The sequence below is a fragment of the Hypanus sabinus genome, chromosome 17, assembly GCF_030144855.1.
Source record: "Hypanus sabinus isolate sHypSab1 chromosome 17, sHypSab1.hap1, whole genome shotgun sequence".
NCBI lineage: Eukaryota > Metazoa > Chordata > Chondrichthyes > Myliobatiformes > Dasyatidae > Hypanus > Hypanus sabinus.
Genome location: NC_082722.1, coordinates 44,856,116 through 44,880,892, shown reverse-complemented (window position 1 = coordinate 44,880,892; position 24,777 = coordinate 44,856,116). Strand labels below are relative to the sequence as shown.

The following is a 24,777-nucleotide window of genomic DNA, read 5'->3' as shown; positions in this document are numbered from 1 at the left end:
CCCTCTTGTGATTCTTGATCTCGTCACTTGAGATTCAGTTTCACGCGACCCTGCCACTTTGATCTGGCCCACGCCTTCATTAACCAGGTCCAACACTTGCCTTTGTTGAATCTTGCCCCTCTCGACATAGGATATCCGGTTTGTGGGGGTTTAGCAAAGGTTAATCGGGGTGTGCTTAGGTTTTGTGGGGGTGTGTGCCGCTTTAGGGTTAGGTTGAGATTATGCGGGCAGTGGGCTAAAATGTCCTCTTGTGATTTTTGATCTCCTCACTTGAGATTCCGTTTCACGTGACCCTGCCACTTTGATCTGGCCCACGCCTTCATTAACCAGGTTCCACAATTGCCTTTGTTGAATCTTGCCCCTCTCGACATAGGATATCCGGTTTGTGGGGGTTTAGCAAGGGTTAATCGGGGTGTGCTTAGGTTTTGTGGGGATGTGTGCCCCTTTAGGGTTAGGGTTAGGGTTAGGTTGAACGTGGGTAAATTTGTCGCTTCTGCTGGTGATTAATTTATGTTAGGGTTGGTCTTAATCTCCAAGTTCTGTGTCAATTTTTGGGTTAGAATATCTGGGTTTTCTTATTGGCCTTTCGTGGGCTGGGAGAATGAAGAGCATGTCACTGAAAGGTTAGGTTGCGATTATGCGGGCAGTGGGCGAATCAGCCCTCTTGTGATTCTTGATCTCGTCACTTGAGATTCAGTTTCACGTGACCCTGCCACTTTGAACTGGCCCACGCCTTCATTAACCAGGTCCAACACTTGCCTTTGTTGAATCTTGCCCCTCTCGACATAGGATATCCGGTTTGTGGGGGTTTAGCAAGGGTTAATCGGGGTGTGCTTAGGTTTTGTGGGGGAGTGTGCCCCTTTAGGGTTAGGGTTAGGTTGACCAGTTTCACGCGACCCTGCCACTTTGAACTGGCCCACGCCTTCATTAACCAGGTCCAACACTTGCCTTTGTTGAATCTTGCCCCCCTTGACATAGGATATCCTGTGTCTGGGGGTTTAGCAAGGCTTAATTGGGATGTGCTTAGGGTTTGTGGGGATGTGTACCCCTTTTGGACTTCAGGATTAGGTGTGTGTGTAGGGCTGGTGGATGTTTATGTTTGGCTGGGAGGGGTTAGGCTGCAGAGTTTGAAATATGAGCTGCTATGCCGGCTAGGCTTGTATAGGGAAGGGTTAGGGTTAGGGTGAGATTATGCAGGCAGTGGGCGAAAAAGCCCTCTTGTGCTTTTTGATCTTGTCACTTGAGATTCAGTTTCACGTGACCCTGCCACTTTGATCTGGCCCACGCCTTCATTAACCAGGTCCAACACTTGCCTTTGTTGAATCTTGCCCCTCTCGACATAGGATATCCGGTTTGTGCGGGTTTAGCCAGGGTTAATCGGGGTGTGCTTAGGTTTTGTGGTGTCGAAGCCAGGGCTAATCGGGAAGTTGCCTAGGGTTTGTGTGGGTGTGTGCCCCTTTTGGACTTGAGGATTAGGTTTGAATGTAGGGCTGGTGGATGTATATGTTTGGCTGGGAGAGGTTAGGCTGCAGAGTTTGAAGTATGAGCTGCTATGCCTGCTAGGCTTGTATAGGGAAGGATTAGGGTTAGGGTTGTGCTGAGGAGATTTACAAGGATGTTGCCTGGATTGGGGAGCATGCCTTATGAGAATAGTTTGAGTGAACTCGGCCTTTTCTCCTTGGAGCGACGGAGGATGAGAGGTGACTTGATAGAGGTGTATAAGATAAATGAGAGGCATTGATCGTGTGGATAGTCAGGCTTTTTCCCCAAGGCTGAAATGGCTAGCACGAGAGGGCAAAGTTTTAAGATGCTTTGAAGCAGGTGCAGAGATGTCAGGGGTAAATTTTTTTATGCAGAGTGGTGAATGTGTGGAATAGGCTGTCAGCAGCAGTGGTGGAGGCAGATACGACAGGGTCTTTTAAGAGACTCCTGGATAGGTACATGGAGCTTAGAAAAATAGAGGGCTATGGGTAAACCTAGGTTGTTCTAAGATAACTAGCTAGGCTTCATGGGCCAAAAGGCCTGTATCGTGCTGTAGGTTTTCTATAAATCTTATAGGTCCAAGAGCAGGACAGAGGCTTGTCAATCTGCAACTTAACTCCTGGCATCCCTAAACTAACACTGTTAACTCTGCACTATTTGGAACAAAAAAAATCACCTACTTATTTGATACTTCATCCACCATCACTGCACTTTGGCTGCAGTATGCATCAGCTACAAAAGTTACTGCAGTTACTCATCAAGGCTACTCCACCATCAACAGCCTTCAAATCCAAGATCTCTTCCACCAAAGATTAGAACTGCAGGTGCAATGGAACACTAATATCTACATGTTCCCCTCAGATTATACACCATTGTAATTTAGAACTGCAGTTAAATGCCAATAATCCACTTTTGATTATCTGACACTTCCTGGCTCAGCAGGTACTAATTCATCAGCTCCCTTTCACACACTGGAAGCACATTTGCCACATTTCCCTTTATTCACCCAGGCTCTGGATCCCAGGCTCCCTTGAAACTCACCTGATTCCATTTCCTATTCTCCCTTGAAACTACACAGGTACTCCAGAAATGTTTTCATTCTGTGTAACATCTAAGTATTGTGAATTAAAAGTGTTCAAATATTAAGAGTCTAGATAAGTTGCTGGTCTGACACAAATGAAGTCCTGAGTGTGTATGAATGACAACATTTTAATGTACTGTACACCGTAATTCCATCACTGGAATCTCTGTATTCTGGACTTACCCACCCAACACCATTATGGGAGGAACTTCACTGGAAGGACTACGCAGTTCATAAACATGGTGCATTGCCATTTACTCAAGCACTATTAAGATATGGCAGGAATATCTGCATTCCAAAAATTTAATAACAATTAAACCTATCTGAATAAAGCAAAAAATGTTTTAATTAAGTGTACTGCTGAAGTATTTCTACAGGCGTAGGAAAATTTTGCAAATGATTATTTTCATCATTCTCTGCTTTTCTGCCAAGTTAACAGTGAGAACAAGAACTGTTGCAGAAATTTAAATTTACTAAAAATACTTAATTTGTGCTTATTAGTTTTTATAAACTAAAGGAAAGCTATGCTATCCATCAGACCACTGTTTATCAAAGACTTACACCCATAAAAGCTTTTATCAGTTGATTGGTAAACCAGCAAATTTCCATTTAATGGAAGGAATCGCTGCCACCTGCATTTCATCCAGTGTTCATGTTAATACTATTTCAAAAGATAGCATCTATCAAAAGCATGCATTATAGAAGTACTTTAAAATAAATAATTTTTTGTGAATGCAATTTCAAAACAGGTTAATCAACAATATATCCTAGCAAAGTTAATGTAGCATGAATTATATATGATGGACATAAAATAATCTTATAATTACTACAAGTTTATCAGGAATAATTTGCTGTCAATGACATCACTATCATTTAGTTTCATATTATTACTGATTCTTCCTAAAGGTAATAATGGGGTAATTGTTAATTCATCACATCATAGAAGGATGAAACAGGCCCTGAGCCTCATGATAAAAATGGGTAAAGATTTTATTAAAAAGGTGCAAGATTCCAAAGGTAGATACCTCTGGAAGAACACATTGAGATACATCACAAATTTTGGTTTGGAAAACGTTGTCATTGCTGACCTACATCTGCAGTAAGAGCTGAATACCTGAAGCACCCAATGAGATGTCATGTCTTTGTTTTAGAAACAAAAACCCAAATAAAATGGAAAGTACAATTAAATATTTTAAATTGTAACAATCATGCCCTAGTATTCAATATGTTCTATAGTTCATCATATATCAAAGGAATACTTTTTTTAAAAAGATGTACAGAAGTATATCATGTCGTGCAAAATTTATTAAAATGAGACTAATGCACAACACAAATTTACAGATTAAAGCTTGTAAATTTCCAGTGAACACACTTAGAAAGACCCTTTAAGAATCCTACACAAAATAGGATCTTTACAGCTCGAAAAAAAAAGTTGCAGTACCTTTAGAATCTATTCCATATGTTAAAATATGTGTAGCAGGTTAAATACATCCAAGAAACCTGACTAAATTGCTTTATTGCCCAACAAATAAACTTATGCATGTTGGAAAATATGGCATTGTGGAAAATGTATAAAATCAATTTCACATTCAATTTATTTCCTAGAAACAAACAATCAAATTATTAAAGTACTGGAAATCACAGTCTGAAAAGTTTTGTTTTTAACAAGCAACTAAACAAGATGCTGTGCAAACCTGGATTGTGCAAAGATCCTGTTAAACAACGTTTAATTCAGCCACAAAATATTAAACAGATGGCATTTAAGTTCACTTTTTCAGCTGCATCCTGGCAGCTTTAAATTTTGAAACCCTCTTTGGAGGCTCTTGTGGAGTTTCAAGAAAACTTTCTTCCTCTGACACTTTCTTCTCAGGAATCGTGGGTAGGATAGGATGAGCAATAGTCGTATGTGGAATTTGCGTAGATGAGATAGGTTCCTTTTCCACTACCGTGCCAGAAAATGCCTAGCAAAAATAACAAACATTAATTGGTCCATCAATTTAGCAAATTTTATATTCAATAATGATACTTGGTTGTGACCTGCAAATTGAAAAGTTTGATCTTTTAATTTCCGATGAGAAATCTTCATTGATGAAGAAAGCAAAAGATTCATTTAAGTTAGCAATGCAATCTAAAAAAGGTGAAATACTTTTTTTAGATAGATCTCTTAACTATCTGCAGATGGAATATACAAAGCCTTCAAAAGTATTCAGCTCCCAACCTTTTGTTCACAAAAAGTGAGTATTAAAATCAGGGATCTTGATCAATTTAACTGAGAATTTGTATTTGTGAATCGCAAGCTCCATTTTTCACAGCAGAGCACAAAAAACAAGGAAAATTGTAAAGCATGAAAACTAAAAATTCAAAAACTGAAATGTCAGCAGTTCAAAAGTATTTATCCCTCTTTCCTCGGTACTTAGTTAAACCATATCTTGCAGTTACTACAGCCAGTAGTCTTTTTGGCTAAGTCTCGATCAGCTTTGCACAACACGATAGAGCAATATTTGCCCATTTCTCTTTGCAAAATTGCTCAAACTGTGCCAGGCTAGTTGAAGAGTAGCAGTGGCCAGCAATCTGAAGGTCTTGCCAGAGATAGTCGATCAGGTTAAAGTCAAATCACTGGGCCACTCAAGAACATCAATTTTCTTCATTTGAAGAGACTCTATTGGTGCTCCAGCAGTGTGCTGTCCTGCTGAATTTCCTCCCCAGTTTAAGCTTTCTGGCAGAGGCTAGCAAGTTTTTATCCAGGAATTCTCTACATTTAGCAGCTTTCTTCTTCCCATCAATCCTAACCAGATTTCCAGTCCCTGCAAAGCATCCCCATAGCATGATGCTATCTCTACCACATTTTACAGCATGGATGGTGTTACCTGGCTGATGAGACAGTAAAAAGCAAAAATAGTTGTAAGGGTTGAATACTTTTTCAAGGCACTGTACGTCTTGAATTAATGGAAGATATTTTTTTCTTTAGTGTCAATGGTGAAAAGAACATAGATGGGCTGAGATGACTGATGAAGAGAGATTATTGGCCTGATGTCCTGATGAAGGGTTTCAACCCAAAATGTCAAATGCTTATTTTTTGCCTTAGATGCTGCCTAAACTGCTGAGTCCCTCTTGTGCGTGTTGCTCTGGATTTCCAGTGTCTGCAGAAACTCACCTTAATAGTCAGTGTGCTTGGTTAGTAACTAGCTAGTGGCAGTGCTCAAGGCAGTAGATAGGCTTCCATACCTATAATCTACAGCGTAGCAGCTAGGATTGTGTAGGGGTCCAGATATATTATAACTGACTACATAGCTGTATGGCCAAGCTAGCACAAAATTGCTTTGATCAACTTCAACATTATAGACTTCTGAAAACCATAAACACTTGCTATCAGAAGAGTGTCAAGGCAGCCTTTCACTATTCTCAGTCAGAGGAGACACAGCAATGATATTGGCACTGTGCTGATCAACACATGGCTGCAAGTGTTTCATGCAGACATGTTACTGCCACCAATAACATTATCTTTACCAGAACTTGTGATACTACAGTAACTTCAATGGTCAAGTACTTAGAAGAACAGGGGAAAAAAGAATCAAATTAATGTTCTCGTGCCAAAACATGCACATATTAAGAAAATACTATTTTCTTCCAATTTTGGTTTTTTACAAATCAGAATAAGGTGCTGAAGATTGCATGGCATTTGGTGCTAACTCCATCAGAAAACAAGTGCTCGAAATAATAAACAGCAACAGTATAAATCAGGGTGGATTCAAGATGGAATTTTAAGCTGGATCACTGCAGGTAGTTCAAAGTCATAATTATTCATCTGTAATAGTCAGAAGAAGATGTTAAGTATTGCATCATACTCTGAGAGGACATTCTGTTGGCTGAAAAGAGATGCTGAAAGCAAGAACGAAACAGCGCAGTGGAGAAAGGTTACATGATAGGCATCTGGTCAACATCAACTGATAAAAAAGCTTTACATCCAACTATAAATTATCCCTCTGTAAACTATTTCACTGTAAGTTATCCCACTATGAACTATCCAGAGAAGAGAACAAACAAATGAGGTGTTTTGAGAATTGACATCTTGTGAAAGGGACTATCTTGATAAATTACAAAAAGTACAGATAAACATTCTGATAATTAAGGAAACAAATGGCTGGTTGAAGTTATTGCAGAGTGGCACCAGAAAGAATTTGAAGTTCAAGAAATATATACTTGAATGGATAAGGAGTGGAGCTGTAGTTCAGCAGAAGATAAGCTGTATTGTGTACAACTACAGCCTGCTGCAACATTCACACACTTGGGGACTTGGACTATATTTTACTGCTTTCTTATATGTACTATATGTGCTTTGTACTGTTTTTGACTATTGGTACTGTGTTTTGTACTTTGGCGTTGACTGCTTCATTTGGTTGTATGCATGGGTATTCATGTCTGGTTGAAAGACGAACTTGAAATAAATGGCTAAAAACTACACAATGTCTGGAAATGCATAAAAAGGGGTCTTATGAAATACCACCAGCAATAACTCCAGACAAAATCTGCAAAAAATATTAAATCTGGAGCCTAGAGAACACTTTGCTGTTTGAACACTTGAAACAGCAAAGGTTCAAAGGAGACATGAAATATCTAAATACAAGTAGTAGGTTTTGGAAGTTGTAAAAGTAGACATTGGAGTTGTATAACTAAATGATTTGTAAAACTAAAGATTTAAATAACTGTTTGAAAGTATGTAGTGTAATAGTTGAACTAATTGTGATTAATAAAGGAAGTTAAAGTAATTGCCTGGTGTATTTCATTGTGTGCTACTTTTAATTTGCAACACTTAAATCATGGCAATAAGCATTACAGATCAGGAAGATCCTTGTTTTCTGCTCTGCATTGGGGGATATTAATGAAAGCATTGGAGTAATCCCCTACAATCGGCTTCAAAATCAAGAACTGGGTGATGCAGCTTTCTCACATGACCACAATAATGCTCAAAAGAGAAATAAGAATGGACATGTTATGGAAAGGACTGGAGCCTGAAGTTCAGCAGCCTGCTGGTAATTCCTATGAATAACCAACCTGATCGCCGGATGGAGGTTTCATGAATGGAACAGCATCTTTCCCTCGTAAAGTGGCTCACAAAAAATGTATTGAATCATATAATTAATTTCCAATTTTAAATCAATCAAGATAGCCTATGGATTTTACAAAAACAGACTGAGGCCATTCAGACAATTACACCTTTGCCAACTCTCTTTTCATTAAGCTTTCACTGTTAAGTTTTTCCTGGTAATATTTCAGTAGCTGTTCCATTCATGCACTCTTCCTCTAGACTTGCTATGTAACGTTACTAAATTATTCATAATGAACAAAACTCTACAGCAAGCTGTTAAACTCCAACTTCCAGTACGTGTTTCAATACATTTAACTTGATTCCATTCCTAACTTTTTTTTTTAGACATACTGCAGGAATAGTATTTTGCCATTTGAACCTTCGAGTCTGCACTGCTATTTCGTCATTACTAATTTATTATACTTCTGAACCCCATTCTCCTACATTCTCCCCATAACCTTTGACGCCCTGACTAGTTAAGAATCTGTCAACCTCGCTTTAAATATATTCAATGACCTGGCCTTCACAGCTGTGACAATGAATTCCACAGAATCACTACTCCCTGGCTAAAGAAATTCCTCACCTCGGTTCTAAATGGACATCCCTATATTCTGAGACTGAGCCATCTGGTCCGAGACTCACCCACTATAGGAAAGATCCTCTCCACATTCACTCTATCTGGGCTTTTCAATGTTTGATTGGTTTCAATGCGAACCCCATTCAATCTTCCAAACTCGGAGAAATACAGGCCCAGAGCCATCAAATGCTCTTCAATATGTTAGCCCTTTCATTCCCAGTATCATTCCTGTGAATCTTGTAAATCATTCTTACAACAAGCAGGATGGACAAAGGAGAGGCAATGGATGTCATTTACTTGGATTTTCAGAAGGCATTTGATAAGATGTCACACATGAAGCTACTTAACAAGACATAATCCCGTGGCATTACAGGAAAGGTACTGGCATGGATAGAGGAATGGCTGACAGGCAGAAGGCAGAGAGTGGGAATAAAGGGGGCCTTTTCTAGTTGCCTGCCAGTAACTAGTGGTGTTCCTTAGGGATCAGTATTGGGACGGCTACTTCTCACGTTGTTGGTCAATGATTTAGATAATGGAAATGGGGACTTTGTGGGAAAGTTTGCAGATGATACGAAGATAGGTGAATGGGTAGTTAGTGCTGAGGAAGTAATGTGATTGCAGAAGGACTTAAATAAACTGGAAGAATTAGCAAAAAAGTGGCAGATGGAATACAGAGTTGGGAAGTGTATGATAATGTATTGTGGTAAAGGGAACAAAAGTGCAGACTATTACCTAAATGGGGAGAAAATTCAAACATCAGAGGTGCAAAGCGACTTATGAGTCTTCATGCAAGACTCCCAGAAAGTTAATTCACAGGTTGAGTCTGTGGTAAAGGCGGCAAATACAACGTTGGCATTCATTTCAAGGGGAATAGAATACAAAAACAAGGAGATAATGCCGGGGCTTTTTAAGACACTAGCCAGGCTGCACTTGGGAGAACTGTCAACAGTTTTAGGCCCCTTATCTCAGAAAGGATGTGTTGTCATTGGAGAGGGTGCAGAGAAAGTTCACAAGCATGATTCCAGGAATGAAGGGGTTATCATATGAGATGTGTTTGGCAGCTTTGGGTCAGGTACTCACTGGAAGTAAGAAGAATGTGGGGAGATCTCATTGAAACCTACCGAATGTTGAAAGGACTCGATAAGGTGGATGTGGAGAGGACGTTTCCTATGGTGGGGGTGTCGAGAAAAGGCCTCAAAATTGAGAAGTGACCCTTTAGAACAGAGATAAGGAGGAATTTATTATTTTTTTTTCTCGAAGACATAGTTGTGAACCTGTGGAACAGATAGACAGCCGTGGAGGCCAAGACCGATGGTATATTTAAAATGAAAGTTGATAGTTTCCTAATTGGTCATGGCATCAAAGGATATAGCAAGAAGACAGGAGTATGGGGTTGAGTGGGATCAGCCATGATGAAATGGCGGAGCAGATTCAATGGGCTGAATGGTCTAATTTTGCTCCTATGTCTTATGGTCTAATCTCCTCTGGACCCTCTCCAATGCCAGCACATCCTTCTTTGGGTAAGTGACCTGAAATTGCTCATAATATTCCAAGTGCAGTCTGACCAATGCCTTATAAACTCTTAGCATTACATCTTTTCTCTTAGATTCTAATCCTCTTGAAATGAATGCTAACATTGCATTTGCTTCCCTACCACCGACACAACCTCCAACTTAAACTTTAGGGAATCTTACACAAGGACTCCCAAGTCCCTTTCTACCTCAGATTTTTGAATTTTCTCAAATTTTTGGATTTTGAATTTTATAAAAGTCTATGCCTTTATTCTTTCTTCCAAAGCAAACGACCATACAGATCCCAACACTGTATTCCATCTGCCAATTCTTTGCCCAATCCCCTAATCCAAGTCCTTCTGCAGCCTCTCTGCTTCCACAATGCCACTTGCCACTTCACCTATCTTTGTATTTTCTGCAAACACAGCCACAGAGCCTTCAATTCAATCATTCAAATCACTTACATACAACAAAAAGAAGCGATCCCAATACAGACCCCTGTGGAACACTCCTAGTCACCAGCAGCCAACCAGGAAAGGCCCCCCTTATTCACACTCTTTGCCTCCTGCTAGTCAGCCAATCTTCTGTCTGTGCTAGCATCTTTCCTGTAATACGACAGGCAGCTTCATGTGTAAAACCTTATCAAATGCCTTCTGAAAATCCAAATAAACAACATTCACTGACTCTCCTGTGTCTATCCTGCCTGTTATTTCCTCAAGAATTTCAACAGATTTGTCAAGGAAAATTTCCCCTAAGGAAGTCGTACTGACTTTGGCCTATTTATCATGTTCTTCCAAGTACCCCGAAACCTCTTCCTTAACAATGGACTCCAACGTCATCTCAACCACTGAAGTCGGGCTAACTGGTCTATAATTTCCTTTCTTCTGCCTCTCTCCCTTCTTAATGTGTAGAGTGATATTTGCAATTTTCCACTCCCCGGAACCATTCCAGGACCTAAAGATTTGTAAAAGAACATTAACAGTGCCTCCGCAATCTCTTCATCCTCCCAACTCTTTCAGAGCTCTGGGGTGAAGACCATCTGATCCACCTTCTCCATAGTAATAGCAACTTTGCACACTTCTGCCCCATCGCTCTCTAACCTATGGCATACTGCTAGTTTCTTTCAGTGGAAAAATTTTTGGTACACTCTTCTATATTATCAACTAGCTTACCTTCCTATTTCATCTTTTCTCTCCTTTGGACTTCTTTTGTTGTCTTCTGTTAGTTTCCCAATCCTCTAACTTTCCACTATTTTTTCTATACTATACAGCATGCCCCCTCTTATGCTTTTATGTTGTATTTGACTTCCCTTGTCAATCGTGGTTGGCTCATCCTCCTTTTAGAATACTGCTTAATCTTTAGGATGTATCTATCCTGTGCCTCCAATCACCCCTAAAAACTCCAACCATCATCCTTGTTAGTATCCCCTTTAATCAACTTTGGCCAGCTCCTCTCTCATGACTCCAATTCCCTTTACTCTAATATTGACACATCTGACTTCTCAAACTGCAGGGTGAATTCTATCATATTGTGATCACTGCCTCCTAAGGGTTCCTTGAATTCAACTTCTTATCCATTACACAACACCAATCCAGAGCTGCCTTTTCCCTAATGGGCTCAACTACAAACTGCTCCAAAAAGCCTTCTACAAATTCTCTTTCTTGATATCCAGCACCAACCTGATTTTTCCAATGTATCTGCATACTGAAATCCCCCTTGACTATTATAATGTTGCCTTTATTATTTGTCTTTTCCATCTCCTGATACTCTTCATATCCCACATCCCAGTTACTCTTTGGAGGACTGTATATAGTTCCCAATCAGGGTCATTTTAACCTTGGAGTTTCTTAACTCTACCCACAAGGATTCTACATCTTTCAATTCTCTTTCTAAGGATTTGATTTCAATAATACCACCCACCCCCCTCTGCCTATCTGCCTGTCCCTTTGATACAATGTGTATCACTGGATGTTAAGCTCCTAACTATGATCCTCTTATAGCCGTGGCTCAGTGTTGCCTACAATACCAATCCTGCTAATCTCTAAATGTGTGACAAGATCATCTACCATATTCCATATACTCTGTCCATTCAAGAGCATCACTTTCAGCCCTGTATTTATAACTCTTTTCGATTTTGTGCCCATGTTACACTTCAACTCATCCCATTGACTGTAATTTTGCAGTATCATTTGCTTGTCCTTCCTCACAGTCTCACTACACTGCCTGTTTGTAAACCAACCGCCGCATTCTCAGCCCCATCACTCAAATTCCCAACCCCCTACTAAATTAGTTAATACCCTCCCCAAGAGCTCTAGCAAACCTGCTCTCAAAGATCCCCTCCACTCTATGTGTAACCCATCCTTTTTGTAAGGGTCATACCTCTCCCAGAAGAGATCCTAATGGTCCAGAAAGCTGAACCCTGCTCCCTGCACCAACTCCTTAGCTGCAAATTCATCTGCCAAATCATCCTATTCTTATCCTCACTAGCATGTGGAATAGGCAGAATCCAAAGCCCTGAAGCCCTGGTTTTCAGCTTTCTATCTAACTCCCTATATTCTCTAGTGCACAGTTCTACGATTTAAAACTAGAATTAAATTTGAGGGAGGCAGAGAATAAAGTCAGATGTATCAGTATTACAGTGTAATAAAAGGAATTAAAGAGGCACAAGCAAGGAGCTGGCCAACATTGATTGTAATGGGACACTACCAGGGATGACAGCAGAGCAGCAATGGTTGGAGTTTCTGGGAAGCAATTCAGAATACACAGGATAGATACATCCTAAAAAAGTAGTAGCATTCTAAAGGCAGAGTGATGCAGCAGAGCCTGACAAAGGAAGTCAAAGGAAATATAAAAGCCAAAGAGAGGGCATATAATAGAGAAAAATTATGGTGAAGTTAGGGGATTGGGAAACTTTTTAAGACCAACAGAAGGCAACTAAAAAGTCATAAGAAGGAAAAGGTGAAATACGAAGATAAACTAGCCAGTAAGATTAAAATGCACACCTAAAGTTTATTCCGATATATAAACAGTAAAAGAGGTGAGAGAAGATATTGGACTGTTGAAAAATGATACTGGAGAGGTAGTAATAGGGGACAAGGAATGGCAGACAAACTAGATAAGTATTTTGCACCAGTCTTCACTGTGGAAAACAACAGTAGTATGCCAAAGGTTTAGTGTCAGTGGGTATAAGTGAGTAAAGTTGCCATTACTATGGAAAAGGTGCTTAAGAAATTGAAAGGTCTGAAGGTAAATAAATCACCTGGACCAGATGGTCTGTACCCAAGGGTTCTGAAAGAGGTGGCTGATGGGATGGTGGAAGCATTAGTATCAATAGATTCTTGGGAGGTTCCGAAGGACTGGAAAATTGAAGATATCACTCCATTCTTCAAGAAGGAAATTATAGGCCAGTTAGTCCCATCTTAATGGTTGCGAAGATTTTGGAATTGATTGTTAAAGTTGTGGTTTCAGGGTACTTGAAGACACATGAATACATAGGACAAAGTTGGCATAGTTTTAAGGGGAAATTTTGCCTGACAAACCTGCTGGAATTCTCTGAATAAAAGCGGGTGAGACAAAGAAGAATTGGTGGATGCATTTTCAAAAGCTTTTGACAAGGTGAGCACATGACAAGTTAAGAACCCATAGTATTATGGAAAAGATACTAACTTGGGTAGAGCATTGGCTGACTGCAGGAGGCAAAGAATGGGAATAAAGTGAGCCTTTTCTGATTGGCTGATCATGACTAGTGGTGTTCCACAGGGGTTAGTGTTGGGACTGCTTCTTTTTACGTTATATGTCAATGATTTGAATGACTGAATTGATGGTTTTGTGGTTTTGTGGATGATATGAAAATAGGTGGAGGTACAGATTGTATTGAGGAAGCAGAGGCTGCAGAAGGATATGAACAGATTAGGAGGGTAGCAAAGATGGAATACAGTGCCGGAATAAGTACAGTCATGCACTTTGGAAGAAGAAATAAAAGTGTAGACAATTTTCTAAGTAGAGAGAAAATTTTAAAATCTGGGGTACAAAGGGACTTAGGTGCCCTCTAAGGATTCCCTAACGGTTAATTTGAAGGTTGAGTTAGTGGTGAGGAAGGCAAATGCAATGTTAGCATTCATTTTGAGAGAACAGGAATATAAAACCAAGGAGGTAATGTTCAGGATTTATAAGGCACCGCTAAGGCCTCACTTGGGAATGTTGAGAGCAGTTATGGGCCCCTTATCTAAGAAAGGACATGCTGTCATTGGAGAGGGTTCAGAAGAGGTTTGTAAGAATGATTCTGGGAATGAAATGGTTATCATATGAAGATGATTGTTGGCCCAGGGTCGGTACACGCTGGAATTCAGAAGAATGAGGGAAGATCTCACCAAAGCCTACTGAATATTGAAAGGCCCCAACAGAGTGGATGTGCAAAGGATGTTTCTGATGGTGAGGGAAGTTTAAGACCAAAGGGCACAACCTCAGAATAGAGGGACGTCAATTTAGAACAGAGATAAGGAGGTATTTCTTAAGCCAGAGAGTGGTGAACTTGTAGAATTCAATGCTACAGGCAGCTGTGGAGGCCATGTCGTTGAGTATATTTAAGGCAGGGGTTGATAGATTCTTCATTAGTAAGGGCACCAAGAATCATGGAGAGAAGGAAGGAGACTGGGGCTGAGAAGGAAATGGATCAGCAATCATGAAATGGAGAAAAGACTCGATGGGCCAAATAGCCTAATTCTGCTCCTATATCTTATGGTCTTAATATGTCCCCTCAGGTCCTATGGGAGGCTAGCACAGAAATTTCAGGGGCCGAGGGACGCAGAGAGACAGCGACACAGAGACATTTTTTTTATGTTGAAATTGTATAAGTCTTAGTTGAGGCCTAAATTGAAGAACTGTGTCCAGAAAGATGCAAGACAGGTTGAAAAGAGTGCAGAAAAAGTTTACAAAGATATTTCCAGGACTTGAGGACCTGAGTTATAGGGAAAGGTTAATAGATTCAGACTTTATTCCTTAGAACACAGAAGACTGACGGGAGATTTGCTGGAGCTAAACAAAATTACGAGGCATATAGAAAGGGTAAATGGTTTTTCCCACTGAGGTCGGGTGAGACTACAACTGGAAGTCATGGGTTAACGGTGAAAGGTGAAATGTTTAAAAGAGAACACGCAGAGGGTGATGAGAGTGTGGAACAAAATGTCAGCACAAGTGATAGGTGGGGGGTTAACTTCAACATTTAACAGAAATTTGGATAGGTACATAGATGGGAGAGATATGAAGAGCAGTTTTCTAGGTGCAGGTCAATGAGACAATGCAGATTAATGGTTCAGCACAGACTAGATGGGCTGAAGGGCCTGTTTCTGTGCCATAGTGTTCAATGACTCTTTTCAGGGACTCCTCCCTTTTCTTACCCATGTCTTTGGTACCAATATGTACCACAACTTCTGACTACTCACCCTCCCCATTTAGAATGCTGTGGAACTAATCTGAGATATCCCTGACCCCAGCATTTGGGAAGCAACATACTATCAGTATGACTCTTACACATCCACAGAATCTCCTGTCTGCTTCTCTAACCATGGAATTCCCTATCACTACTGCAGTCTACTTCTCCCCCCTTTCCCTTCTGGGCCACAGAGGAAGATTAAATGCCAGTAGTTAGTCTCCCTCAATAGTATCCAAAGAGTTATATAGAAGAAAACTACCACAGGGGTAATCTGCATTGGCTGTCTATTTTCTTTGCCATTCCTGACAGTCAATCCCTGCTGCAACTTAGGGGTACTATCTTTCTATAGCTCCTAACTATCACATCCTCATTCTCCTGTATGAACTGAATGTCACTGAACTGTAGCTTCAGTTATCTTGATTGTGGTTTTGCTCAGATCTACTGAATTTTTACCAGGGTTTATGATAGGAAATATTAAACCTGCTTCTCTTATGAATGTTAATCCATTTGCTGTTTCCATTTTTCTTTGTTTTTTTTAAACTTTGAATTTTGGAAACTACAGCTTTTTTGACTTCTGGATTTTATGGTTTAAGGCAAATTCTTGTTTTTTTTTTGCAGGCAATATCTTTGTTTATAAGCCAAGGATTCTACATGTTTCTATAAAATATTTCAACTTGTTCCAAGACCTTCAAAAATACGCATATACATTTCCACTGCTCACTTTGCTTACCAAAATGAACAGTTCCATTGCATACATGTCCACTTTAAATTTCATCTGTCATGTGTTGACATATTTTTCTTGTTTACCAGTGAATTCCTTCAACCTGAACCTGAGTCTCCAGAGGGTTCCTGTGCTGTGGAAAACGTTCTGCCTCGCCACTGCATCGAAGACGCCGCGCCCCAGTGGCTCCAATGACTACAGACCGGTGGCATTGGCCTCCCACATCATGAAGACCCTGGAGAGACTTGTTCTAGAGCAGCTCCGGCCTATGGTTAGGCCACACTTAGACCCCCTCCAGTTCGCCTACCAGCCCCGACTAGGAGTTGAGGATGCCATCGTCTACCTGCTGCACCGTGTCTACGCCCACCTGGACAAACTGGCGAGCACTGTGAGGATCATGTTTTTTGACTTCTCCAGTGCGTTCAACACCATCTGCCCTGCTCTGCTGGGTGAGAAGCTGACAGTGATGCAGGTGGATGCTTCCCTGGTGTCATGGATTATTGATTACCTGACTGGCTGACCACAGTACATGCGCTTGCAGCACTGTGTGTCAGACAGAGTGGTCAGCAGCACTGGGGCTCCACAGGGGACTGTCCTGTCTCCCTTTCTCTTCACCATCTACACCTCGGACTTCAACTACTGCACAGAGTCTTGCCATCTTCAGAAGTTTTCTGATGACTCTGCCATAGTTGGATGCATCAGCAAGGGAGATGAGGCTGAGTACAGGGCTATGGTGGAAAACTTTGTCACATGGTGTGAGCAGAATCATCTGCAGCTTAATGTGAAAAAGACTAAGGAGTTGGTGGTGGACCTGAGGAGGGCTAAGGCACCGGTGACCCCTGTTTCCACCCAAGGGGTCAGTGTGGACATGGTGGAGCATTACAAATACATGGGGATACGAATTGACAATAAACTGGACTGGTCAAAGAACACTGAGGCTGTCTACAAGAAGGGTCAGAGCCGTCTCTACTTCCTGTGGAGACTGAGGCCGTTTGACATCTGCCGGACAATGCTGAGGATGTTCTACGAAGCTGTGGTGGCCAGCGCTATCATGTTTGCTGTTGTGTGCTGGGGCAGCAGGCTGAGTGTAGCAGACACCAACAGAATCAACAAACTCATTCGTAAGGCCAGTGATGTTGTGGGGGTGGAACTGGACTCTCTGACAGTGGTGTCTGAAAAGAGGATGCTGTCCAAGTTGCATGCCATCTTAGACAACATCTCCCATCCACTCCATAATGTACTGGTTAGGCACAGGAGTACATTCAGCCAGAGTCTCATTCCACTGAGATGCAACACTGAGCATCATAGGAAGTCATTCCTGCCTGTGGCTATCAAACTTTACAACTCCTCCCTCGAAGTGTCAAGACACGCTGAGCTAATAAGCTGGTCCTGGACTTATTTCCACTTTGCTTAACTTACTTATTATTATTTAATTATTTATTATTTTACATTGCTATATTTCTACACTATTCTTGGTTGGTGCGACTGTAAAGAAACCCAATTTCCCTCAGGATCAATAAAGCATTCTGTCTATCTGTCAATTTCTGAAGCCAATTACAAAACCCATCACCAAATATTAACTACAAACGGCACTGTTAGCTATAAATATCATGACTAATGATACAAGATCTTTACCAACTCATGGCATAAATTCTCTACTGCTGCAAGATCCTTCTACAAATTTAGAAAATACATAATCATCACAATACATTTACAGATAAATGTTTAAATATAGAAACTATGTTCTTCCAATAAAATTGAGGAAAATATTAAAATAAACTGTAAGCATAATCTCTTACCTCAAATGAGCTTGGCCAAGGAAGAGGTTTACTAGAAGTGAGTTCATCTTCTTCCAAAATGCTGCATTCACTAGCATCACTATGTATTGCTTCTTCATGACTTAGAGAGCGCAAGGTACACCGTCGATCTTCAAACTCTGTTGTGCTGCTCTCACTGGTGTCACTACATATACTGTTCTCCCGACTTCGTGACTTCAGAATAGATTTCCGAGGCATATATTCTCCATTTACAACATCAACAAAAAGTCTGCAAAAAGTAGCAAATAAAATTAACGGTGATGAAAGACAGACATAACAAGTTAGAAAAACTAGGCTAAAATGTGAAAATGCCATTTCAAAATGTGATAAAATAAAAATACCTGTAAATGTCTGCAGGAGTTTTGATATTTGGCAACTCATTACTGGAGTTTCCATTGCCAGTGCTATTTTTCCTTTTACGCTTTGCCTCTTCCTTCTTTTCACTGAATTTTAAGGTTGTGTTTTTGCCTGTGTTTATTCTTACCTAGAAATATATAATTTCAAACAAAGGCTGAGTAATAGTTTTGAACATAAAACAAGACGAAACAAAAACTTCGCATTTCTATTTAATTTCCTTAATAGTAAACATGCAATTAATCCATACAAATCGATGAATTAAATTTAAAAACTGATTTAAAATATTGATAGGAATTTATGAATAAACTCGGTATGAATACACTTGCGTTTTAGTGTGCCTTTACATTAAAGCATGAGGATTACATCATATTGCTTTCAAGGCTTTTGGTCTTCCTTCTCTGGCCTACCATTTAAAGAAACATATTAGTAAGTCACTGGATAAAAAAAGGGAAGTAATGGACTGTTAATTTAATAATTTAATAAACTTCACTAATTTAATACTTACTGAATTGTTACAATTTTTGAAGTTATTTTATTTTAGATTGGCAGTGGTAACAGAAAAAAATACTGAGTCAAAAACTTGTTTGCAACAACAAAAGATAAAGCAAGCTTTTACTTCCTTCAGGAAAGTCTGTCATAAAAGCAACTCGCAATTAATCTAATAAAGAAAGAGTTATGTACAAAGTAAAACACTGATTGGACATGGGGAAAGAGATGGAATGGGATAATAGCAGATAATCAGATATATCTGATTCAGAGCTAACTGAAGTACAGACCCAATAAGCTGAAAGGCATCAACTTATGCTGTAATTGCTTTGACTATATTACAGTCACAATGCTTTGGAATCAGCTGAGTAAATATTAGATTTTTATCAGCAAAACACATGCTTCTCTCAAAGGCATTTCCTTCCATTAATTGTGAAAATTAAAATCACAGAAAACGTTCGGGACTGTTCCTTGAAACAATCTTTTATACTGGTGTTACATGGTTCCAGATAAGTTGGACACAAGTATATAGTTTAGGGGATATACCAGGAAAGGACCTTAACATTCACAAAACAGTACAAAATCTAAGTTGCTTGGGCCTCTAAGTTCCTTCTAGATATACCTGGCCCATCTGAGAGCAAAGTAGAATCTATGTACCAGCCTCTAAAACAGAGTTCCAGTTCTCTGGAAAGGCCAAAATGTTCCGTTGAAATAAAGGAAATCAAGAAAATTAGGCCTCTGTGGTTCCTGAATTAATACCTTGCAAAATAGGAGACCATGATAAGTAAAGACCATAGGTTTAAATTAACCACCTAAGTACAACATTTTTGAATAATCAAGAAAAGATAATCCAGAAACCTAACTACAAATCATTCAAGATGCACTGAATAAAGTAACAGAAACATTTGTTCAGCTCAGTAGAATGTAAATAAATATTGTGCAGGCAAATGAGACTTCAGCATTGGGCAACACTATTGTGGAAAACGACGATCCCATTTTAGAATAAACTCTGGTAGATTAAATGATGAAAAGAAGCAAAAGTGATGTTTTGCTTGAATATACTGTAGATATAATCTCCAATCCTTAACTCCCCTAAATGTCTTAAGTCAACATGGAAAGTGCCATACTGTATGTACAATCAAATCTGTATCCGCATATGCAAGAAAATCCAGTTAGTCCTAATCCCCCTCCTCTCTGTATTAACTTGCAAATTCTTCTCTTTCAGATTCTCCTCCAATTCCCTTTAGAACCATAGAACATTACAGCACAGAAACAGGCCTTTTGGCCTTTCTTGGCTGTGCCGAGCCATTTTTCTGCCTAGCCCCACTTGACTGCACCTGGACCATATCCCTTCATACACCTCTCATCCATATACCTGTCCGAGTTTTTGTTAAATGTTAAAAGTGAGCCTGCATTTACCACTTCATCTGGCAGTTCATTCCACACTCCCACCACTCTCTATGTGAAGAAGCCCCCCCCCCAATGTTCCCTTTAAACTTTTCCCCCTTCACCCTTAACCCATGACCTCTGTTTTTTTTTCCTCCCCTAGCCTCAGTGGAAAAAGCCTGCTTACATTCACTATCTATACCCATCATAATTTTATATACCTCTATCAAATCCCCCTTCATTCTTTTATGCTCCAGGGAATAAAGTCCTAATCTATTCAAGCTTTCTCTGTAACTCAGTTTGTCAAGTCCCGGCAACATCCTTGTAAACCTTCTCTGCACTCTTTCAACCTTATTAATATCTTTGCTGTAATTTGGTGACCAAAACTGCACACAATACTCCAAATTCGGCCTCACCAATATGCCTTATACAACCTCACCATAACATTCCAACTCTTATACTCAATACTTTGGTTTATAAAGGCCAATGTACCAAAAGCTCTCTTTACGACCCTATCTATGACCTATGACACCTATGACACCACTTTTAGTGAATTATGTATCTGTATTCCCAGATCCCTCTGTTCTACTGCACTCCTCAGTGTTCTACCATTTACCTTGTAATGTTCTACCTTGATTTGTCCTTCCAAAGTGCAAAACCTCACACTTGTCTGTATTCAACTCCATCTACCACTTTTCAGCCCATTTTTTCAGCTGGTCCAAATCCCTCTGCAAGCTTTGAAAACCTTACTGTCCACTACACCTCGAATCTTTGTATCATCAGCAAATTTGCTGATCCAATTGAATCCAATAATGTAATTTACCCCCTTCACTACCCTGGCACTGTACTCTATAACGTAAAATGTAACCTCTCAGGTAAAAACATCATACCTCCCATTACACAAACCAGAGGGACTCTATGTGGGGAAATGGATCGTTGATGTTATGGATCGTGACCTTACGTCAGGACTCGGATCTTGATGTCGCTTTTGTTTCTTTTGCCTACCACCTTCAATCTATTTTGTTTGTCAAAGGGAGGAGTTCTAATCTGTCTATACCATTTATGATTTAGAATTTATAAGATCTCTTTATCATCTCTTCTACTTGAAGAATTCCAACTCCTCCAGTCTATCCATCCATCCTCAGTATTCGTTTGGTAAATCATTTCTATACTCTCTCCAAAGCTTTCATATCCTAAGTACAACAATTGTGCCCAATCTTTTGAAGGGTCATCATGATTTTCTTATTGTACTCCATGCCATATGTATTTTCAATTTTTTTTTTAAAAACTTGCCCTGCCAATTTCAACAAATTGCATACATTATTCCCATTTCCCTCTGTTCTTGTGGCTCTTTTAAAATTGCTCCCTTTATGCTCTCTTCCTACTTTTCCCTTGACAATAAAACTTGTTGATTTCTCAGCATTAGACATTACCTGTCCATTTCATCGGCCTGTACACATCTGTTAAGAGGTCTGTAACGAGACGCTCTTAACTACTATGCCTTCAACTCATCTCATCTGAAAATGTTGAAATTGCACCTTGTATCCAAATGGTAATTATGAATAGATAAGGTAAGACAGCAAACATCACTGGGAGCAGTCCATTTCACCCCTTTTGCTTGCCCCACCATGCAGCAATATCAATGCAGATATTTTATTTCAGAGCCATTTCTTGCAATAACTCCATAATAATATTACTTTAAAAGACCTTGAAGCTGCCAAAAGGCCTGTTTCAGTGCTGTAATGTTCTATGGTTCTACCAATAGATGGGAAGCTTGACTGCATTCTTCTCTGTAGTACAAATCTTAACTGCCCCATTTTTTTGCAAAGTCACAGACATTCCATTTGTTCCATCCACTGCCATCCCCCTGTATCTTGGCTGCTATCTAAACTAATTTATCTCTTTCAGAGATGTGATGAAAACCATTTCTCTTTCCACAAATTCTGGTTGACTTGCTGGGCTTGCCCAGTATTTTGGTTTTATTTTACATTTTCATCATCCACAGCCTTCCTGATTACTGATTTCTGCAATAAAGCAAATATTCCACCCATGCTGCTGGCGTCCCTTATACTCCATGACTTGAATTAGTAGCTTCAAAAGTGAATTTCATCAGATCAATACATATAGTAAATGATTTGCATTTTTGTTTACAAAATCAGCTTCCTTATTGTGATTTTAGAACTGTCAGATTTGCATGGCCCTATCCGAAATGTGACTTTGCAGAAAATCCAATACGTATAGGTACTTTCAATGTCAGAGGAATGTATACAATATACATCCTGAAATTCTTTTTCTTCGCAGACATCCACGAAAACAGAAGTGCACGAAAGAATGATTGACAGTTAAAACATTAGAACCCCAAAGACCCCACCCCAACTCCCCTCCCACACACAAGCAGCAGCAAGGCAACGAGCTCACCCCGTGAGCTCTAATTTGGTCTCTTAATGCAATTTTTGGGTCCAGGTCAAGTTTGCCAGCTATTTACTACCTTGTGCACAGCCTCACTACATTCTGGATGCCTGCTCAAGAAAGAAGAAACAATGCAGCTAAAGTGTTAGTGGCACAAATACTGAACAGAGGGATCAGTGTGTGTGAATGGAGAAATGCAAGAGGAATAGCGGACATGGACTGTCTAAGAAGTTTCAGAGTATCACTCCCCTCTACTGGTAGTCTCATGGGAGACTGATGGGGCCTGCTCCTGCTGTTAATCAAGTATTAAGGGCCAGTTTCTCTCCTAATCTTGGTGTGAAAAAAACAAAGCAGCATTATTTCTCCTTTTCATTGTCCACAGCAATCCAAGAGTTTTTAAAAGTCATGTATTTAAAGCAAGTGTTAAAGTGAAACTAAATATAGTTTCTAGTCCTCCAAAGCACTGCTGACATTTGATTGTCACCAGGAGCCTCAAACTAACATAATTATTGGTAGGTATAAAATGGTCCTAAAATGTATGAAATTTTGTGATTTCAGTTATTTTTCTCCTAACAAAAGACACCTACTCATATTAATAAGCAATATTATTAATTAAACAGATTAAATTCATTCACCTCAGCTATCTCCACCTTATTCAAAACTGAACTGCAATCTCTAGATTTAAGAGTCAAACTGATTAAAAAATAAGAGGCTAAATGTTTATAAATACTGACCCTTTTTGGTTCCACCGTGTGTGTAAAATGTATGGTAGGAATAGTGTCATCATCTCCAGTAACTTCCTCATCGTATTCATCTTGGTGATTCTGCCTGTATTCCAAACTATTGACGTGAGCAGCAGGTGGTTGCAGTTCTGCAGCTTCTTTATCAACTTCGCTTTCCTGTACAGCTGGAAGATTGTTCAATTGAGGTCTCCCATTTATGCTGGCCCTCATGTTTCTATCTTTCTCTTCTTCTGAAGAACTGCTTTCTTCACTATTTCCATTAGCCGCATCTGACAATCTGAATTAAACAACACTGATTACTAGAACAGCAGTAACTAATCTGTTGTGGTTATAATTGGTTCAAAGCTTTAGTTGCTACATGGTGATTCATAACATAGCTGACAGTACTCCATTACCTGTTTTCTCTGGTTAAAAACATCCAAAAGCTGGAGGAATCTGCTGTGACATTACACACAATTACAGTGAACCTAAAGGCACCAAACAGAATTTGCTAGTATACAAGTATGTTGGCGCGTGGCCAAGTGGTTAAGTCATTCGTCTAGTGATCTGAAGGTCGCTAGTTCGAGCCTTGGCTGAGGCTGTGTCTGTATCCTTGAGCAAGGTACTTAACCACACATTGCTCTGCGACAACACTGGTGCCAAGCTGTATGGGTCCTAATGCCCTTCCTTTGGACAACATCAATGGCGTGGGGAGGGGAGACTTGCAGCATGGACAACTGCCGGTCTTTCATACAACCTTGCCCAGGCCTGTGCCTGGAAACTTTCCAGGGCATAAATCCATGGTCTATCGAGACTAACGAAGGCCTACATACAGTATATAAATATAGCCAAAAAGAATACAATATAAAATCAACTTTGGCTTGGTCTTCAGTCCAAGGAAATTAAGACAACAAAAGATCATTGTTAATTACCTGTTTTCCCACTTTGGAACACTGCAAAAAAAATTAAATCAGCAGGGGACAAGGAAATAATTATATTTCCCCTGAAATATTGTTTGGACCTTGTGAATCTGGTCTCCTTGCAGGTTTTCTACCTATCAATGTATAATTTTTAAAACTTTATTCTAATATTCATCTTAGAATCATAGTATCGACATTAATAATGTATCTCCAATTAGGTAAATTAGTTTTTTTTTCTTATTTCTGTTCACTAACAAATTTTTTTATTGACACTAATTCCAGTGGGGAGGTTTTAATCCACAGCAATGGGGATGGGAATTTCAAAGTGAATAGAGGAAGGAGAGAAACAAAAGTATGGGAATTAGAAAAGGTGTAAATAAGCAAAATGTATAGAGAACAGCAACAACGTCACACACCAAATGGGGTCAAAGAATGAAAACATTATATTACTGAAAAAGGATCTAGTGTTTTCTTGGCACACATGACAAATAAACGCTTCTCAGGTTTCCAGCCGGTTACAGATATCGATTTTAACCAACTTTTTGATGATAAACTCCATTATCTTCATCAGGGATGGTGCCTAGGCACATCCTGTCCTCAGTCAAGTTTACTGAGTCCCACCTTGTTCACAATCGAACTCCAGTTCTTACTTAGAGCGAGACCTTCATCTCTGTTAAAAATCTCACTCTCTAGACTTATTTCAATAGTTTCCTTCACCCGGTGATCCCAAAAGCCATTGACTCAGCACAGTAGTTTTGTGCCAAAGTCAATCCTATTGCCATGTGAATGCA

At 39.8% G+C, this 24,777-nt stretch overlaps 1 protein-coding gene across 1 annotated transcript in view; it reads right to left on the bottom strand.

Annotated features, from left to right (window-relative positions):
- Window positions 1-3,537: 3,537 nt before the first annotated feature.
- uri1 (URI1 prefoldin like chaperone) overlaps window positions 3,538-24,777 on the bottom strand; it is a 63,281-nt gene continuing 42,041 nt past the window's right edge. The window contains exons 8-11 of the mRNA XM_059992965.1: window positions 23,079-23,364; window positions 18,048-18,190; window positions 17,689-17,935; window positions 3,538-4,524 (exon numbers count right to left, since the gene is read on the bottom strand). Of these exons, the coding sequence (XP_059848948.1) occupies window positions 4,330-4,524; window positions 17,689-17,935; window positions 18,048-18,190; window positions 23,079-23,364 (871 nt within the window). The 3' untranslated portion in view covers window positions 3,538-4,329. The remainder of the gene's footprint in view (window positions 4,525-17,688; window positions 17,936-18,047; window positions 18,191-23,078; window positions 23,365-24,777) is intronic.